This window comes from Arachis ipaensis, chromosome B02 (genome assembly GCF_000816755.2).
Source record: "Arachis ipaensis cultivar K30076 chromosome B02, Araip1.1, whole genome shotgun sequence".
In the NCBI taxonomy this organism is placed as follows: Eukaryota; Viridiplantae; Streptophyta; class Magnoliopsida; order Fabales; family Fabaceae; genus Arachis; species Arachis ipaensis.
Genome location: NC_029786.2, coordinates 4,744,856 through 4,749,679, shown reverse-complemented (window position 1 = coordinate 4,749,679; position 4,824 = coordinate 4,744,856). Strand labels below are relative to the sequence as shown.

The 4,824-nt window shown below is 35.0% G+C and overlaps 2 protein-coding genes across 2 annotated transcripts; both read right to left on the bottom strand.

Annotated features, from left to right (window-relative positions):
* Positions 1,615-2,349, bottom strand: LOC107626669 (cGMP-gated cation channel alpha-1-like). The gene is made up of 5 exons (XM_021112960.1): positions 2,317-2,349; positions 2,132-2,209; positions 1,979-2,044; positions 1,832-1,900; positions 1,615-1,756 (listed from the first exon to the last, which is right to left on the bottom strand). Exons 2-5 carry the CDS (start codon positions 2,206-2,208, stop codon positions 1,630-1,632), a joined length of 339 nt encoding a protein of 112 aa, XP_020968619.1. The 5' UTR covers position 2,209; positions 2,317-2,349; the 3' UTR covers positions 1,615-1,629.
* LOC110268649 lies at positions 2,383-4,228 on the bottom strand. Its single transcript, XM_021115235.1, has 2 exons — positions 3,921-4,228; positions 2,383-2,721 (listed from the first exon to the last, which is right to left on the bottom strand). The coding sequence occupies exons 1-2, from the start codon at positions 4,105-4,107 to the stop codon at positions 2,438-2,440; spliced, it is 471 nt and encodes a 156-aa protein (XP_020970894.1). The 5' UTR covers positions 4,108-4,228; the 3' UTR covers positions 2,383-2,437.

The window sequence follows — 4,824 nt, the reverse complement described above, 5'->3', positions numbered from 1 at the left end:
TAAAAGTCATTCTGTTGTTGAGTTGTTGCGGTTAGGGTGTATCGTATTAGACATGATTGGGTGTATTTGAATCATATCTATGGGTGTATTTACAGTTCTGACACTGTATTTTGCAGCCTCTCTCAGTTGTTGATGACGAGCTTGTTCCAAAGGTCGGAATGACCTTTACCACCCTTGAAGATGCTGGAAAATTTTATAGAAGAAGACGAAAGTTTTAAGCGAGGTAAAAGTAATGTTCTTTAAATTTGTGGCGATTGAGTTTATTTTTCTCGTTAATAGTTTAGGTAATGTGTGTGTGTTATATTTCAGATAAACCTGTTTGATGCTGCATCAGCGGCGCATTCAAATTGCAGCCAATATCAAGGACACGTTATGAGTTATCAGTACAGGGTACCAGCAGCAGGGGATAACTCGTTGGGTGTATAGTTTTGCAGAATATGGGTGTAAAAGCACCGTTATTTTGGGTGTATTTTCGTTAATTCACAATTTAGATATAGACACATATATAGATATATATATAAAACAAAAGCTGTAAAAATTCTCAGGTTATGGGTTTATATTTGATTTGATGTTTTTCTTCATATTTTAGTACATGTAATTCATACATTTTGAATACAGCGCAGACAGTTTGGGTGTATATTTTATACAACCTTGGGTGTATTATTAGACTTGCGTTGGGTGTAGCAGTTTATAATTTGTGTTTATATATGCCTTGATTTTTTCCTTCATATTTTACCACCTGTAATACAGCTTTTGAATACATCACAGACAGTTTACCAGCACAGATAGTTTAACTATGGGAAAAAATATACATGGAATAGAAGTTGTTGATAAATGGCAAATATTTACATCATTTGTTCAATTTACAAACTACCAACCAGTTGGATTACCCAGTTTCTATATCAGCAGAATTAATCTGACAAAAGGGACTTAATAATATAGAGGATGGCTTCGACAGCCTTATAGCACTACTCTCTCTAATTGCCTGATCTCTCTGTGTATTCATCTCACTGAATAGTATCCGGGATGCGTACTCCACTCTATAGTGGTCCACCTCCTCCTACAATAAAAATGTATATTCTGTTTAAACAGCAATATTAATTCAGTAAAGTAATACAGAGTTATATGGTTTTAAAGACAGTTACCTGTGGCCAATTATCCCATTGATACTTCCCCTTTTTGATGTTTTCCGGCTCAATTATCTCCATCCACTTCATAACGTACACAGCGCAGTCATAGCTGAAAACGAAGAAAGTAAATTACAAGACTCATTTACAAAAATTTAATGTTCAGACTCAATTTTATACCTTGTTTTTTGGCCTGATATTTTAACATATGGTGATTTAATTTCCTTCTCCCTCTCCCCTTTCTGAAGAGGTTTGCCGCCGGCATATGTTATCAATCTTGAAAATACGTATCCCTTAAATACGAAAACAAATCAGTAATACACCCGAATGAATGGACAAGATACACCCAACTGAATGGACAATATACACCCATCACAACTAACGAAATAGACCTATAGCTATTAAAGTAAAGAAGACAGAGGCAACTTACAGTGAATTTATTAATGGTCTTTCTTTCGATCGCAGGTCATGTTGGTTCTCCCTGCGAAACAAGAAACAATTATTAGCATGCAAAACACAACAAAATATGAAATAGACAGCCCATCAAGACATACCCCTCTGCAGCAGATTTATCAACATTTTCCCTTAGCCATTCATCCAGTTCGTCACTTGATATTTCATATGTCTCACTACATTCATAAAGGAAGATGTTAACAAAAATAATTACGATGATAGACGGTAATATAGCTTACGAGGTACTGTACCCGTCAAAGTATTGGTCTTCTTTAGGAGGTGAATCCTCCACGAGAACTTTTTTCTTTTTTGGTTGTGTTCTGGGTGGAAAAAAAAGAGTACCAATCAGAAATAAAAAATTAATTTTATCACAGAAAATTATGCAAAGAAGTGCTTACTTTTTTGGTGTTGTTTTTGTTTTTTTCTTCTCCTTCTCCTTCTCTGCAGGTGATGATTCTTCACTCCTATAAGTTAATAACAGACACTTCAGTTAATACACGAAATCTTTATAATGAAGCCAAAAGAAAGGAGTAATAATTTGAGGACATTACTCATCACTTTGTTCAGATTCAGATTCTGAATCAGAATCTGGCTCCTCTTGCCTCTGCTTTCTTTTTCTGGAGTCCATTCTGGAAGGCAAACAGTGATTATTTAGAACATACTAAAAATACACCCAACGTGATCAACAAGATACACCCAACTTGAAAAAGAAATTACACCCAAGTATGGTACTTACTTTTTCCCCTTTTTGATGGGGTGTTTTCTTGCTGAACACCCAATTGAATGGACAATATACACCCAAGCATCAACCTTAAATACACCCAAGCATGAACTTAATATACACCTATAATTTTGAGCTAGTTACCTGTTGCATTGATGCCAAGCGCATCACCTATTGTCTTTGGTGTTATTTGGAAAGAACCATATCCTGTCTTCAGTCTGTTCTCCCCAAGTTTGAAGTTGTTTGCCAGTTCCCTTAAGAGTTGGTGATCCACCCTTAGAGGTGGGACGTGCATCAACCCACCAAATCCGAGATCCCTGACAATTGCCTTCTTCTCCTCAGCCATGTTTCTGAACTTATCACTCAGGAGATGTGTGGCACACTTAAGATCCTTTGTTTGGTTTCTTGCTGCCATTTTGTCTGAAACAAAAAATACACACAAATATATTCCCATTAGTAACAGTAAGATACACCCATATGTAAGAATCAGATACACCCATTGATAACAGTGAGATAGATATTATTCAGATACATTCATATATATCAGTCAGATATCAGTCAAACATGTTTCAATATCAAGCAACATTACAAGGTCTAATAACAGTAAGATACACCCATATGTAAGAATCCGATACACTCATTGTTAACAGGGAGATACACCCATTGATATTATTCATATAAATCCATATATATCAGTCAGTTATCACTCAAACATGCTTCAATATCAAATTAATTCAGATATCAGTAAGATACACGCATATATGAGTCAGATACACCCATTGATAAGAGTAAGATACACCCATATGTAAGAATCAGATACACCCATTGATAACAGTGAGATACACCCATTGAAATTATTCAGATACATTCATATATATCAGTCAGATATCAGTCAAACATGTTTCAATATCAAGCAACATTACAAGGTCTAATAACAGTAAGATACACCCATATGTAAGAATCAGATACACCCATTGATAACAGTGAGATACACCCATTGAAATTATTCAGATACATTCATATATATCAGTCAGATATCAGTCAAACATGTTTCAATATCAAGCAACATTACAAGGTGTAATAACAGTAAGATACACCCATATGTAAGAATCCGATACACTCATTGTTAACAGGTAGATACACCCATAGATATTATTCATATAAATCCATATATATCAGTCAGTTATCACTCAAACATGCTTCAATATCAAATTAATTCAGATATCAGTAAGATACACGCATATATGAGTCAGATACACCCATTGATAAGAGTAAGATACACCCATATGTAAGAATCAGATACACCCATTGATAACAGTGAGATAGATATTATTCAGATACATTCATATATATCAGTGAGATATCACTCAAACATGCATCAATATCAAGTCACATTACAAGTTCAAACAGTATACAACCCCCAATCTACGGAATAAAGCCCCAAAAATCAACAACAGTAGCAAGAGAACTTAGAACAAGAATGTAGAACGACGTAAAACTTAGAAGAATGACGTAGAACTTAGAACAGTGTAACAAAGAAGCAAGAATAATAGCACAGTAAACCCTAGAAGAACGACGTAGAAGAAAACTAAAATATACAGTAATCTTGATGAACTTACGTTGAGTGTATTTGCTTCGTTTTCTCTTCAGATTCTTCACGGAGAGTTTGATGTTGTTTTGATGGAGGTTTCGAACAACGATTTGGATATTTTGAACTTTGATTTTTGCTCGAAAATGGGAGCGTTTCCTTGGTTTCGAAGCGTTTTGAGAAGTGGAAGAAGTGGAGGAAGTGGAAGAGTCTGCCATACGAACCGTTTGTGTTGAGCGCGTGATTTTGACGCGCCATGTTATGCTTCCTTATGCGCGTGTCTTCGATTTGGGCTGGGCCAACTTGGAAGCTTGGATACTTGTATGTGTAGCAGGCCCGTTTTAAAAAAGCAAAAAAATTAGTGACAACGATTTCAACGATTTGTATATTTTGAACTTTGATTTTTGCTCGAAAATGGGAGCGTTTCCTTGGTTTCGAAGCGTTTTGAGAAGTGGAAGAAGTGGAGGAAGTGGAAGAGTCTGCCATACGTAACCGTTTGTGTTGAGCGCGTGATTTTGACGCGCCATGTTATGCTTCCTTATGCGCGTGTCTTCGATTTGGGCTGGGCCAACTTGGATGCTTGGATACTTGTATGTGTAGCAGGCCCGAATAAAAAAATACTGTTAAAACTAGTGAAAAAAAAGAGTCCATTAACGAAAAAATAGTATCCCAATCCAACCGCCTGATTTCACTTTCACTTCCATTCACAATAAAAAAGCTAACCACAAAAAAAAAAAACACTCGTAATAAAACAAACATCTATCTAAAATTATTGTAAAAAATTATCTAAAATTCTTTTAATTATAATAAAAAAACGCATTACTTTCAAATATAGAAAAATCTAAAACCTAATTCAAGAGAGATATTTAAAATTATTTCAAAAAATAAAAAATCTAATAAAATAAGATATCTAAAATTATTAAAAAAATATTTGA

Excerpts from the sequence above, each read along its gene's own strand:
- LOC107626669 (XM_021112960.1), bottom strand. The coding sequence starts at position 2,208 with ATGGACTCCAGAAAAAGAAAGCAGAGGCAAGAGGAGCCAGATTCTGAT. Across the intron at positions 2,045-2,131 it reads GAATCTGAACAAAGTGATGA|GAGTGAAGAATCATCACCTG; the intron begins GTAATGTCCTCA and ends ATTAACTTATAG. Across the intron at positions 1,757-1,831 it reads GAAGACCAATACTTTGACGG|TGAGACATATGAAATATCAA; the intron begins GTACAGTACCTC and ends TTATGAATGTAG.
- LOC110268649 (XM_021115235.1), bottom strand. The coding sequence starts at position 4,107 with ATGGCAGACTCTTCCACTTCCTCCACTTCTTCCACTTCTCAAAACGCT. Across the intron at positions 2,722-3,920 it reads ACGAAGCAAATACACTCAAC|ACAAAATGGCAGCAAGAAAC; the intron begins GTAAGTTCATCA and ends TTTTTGTTTCAG.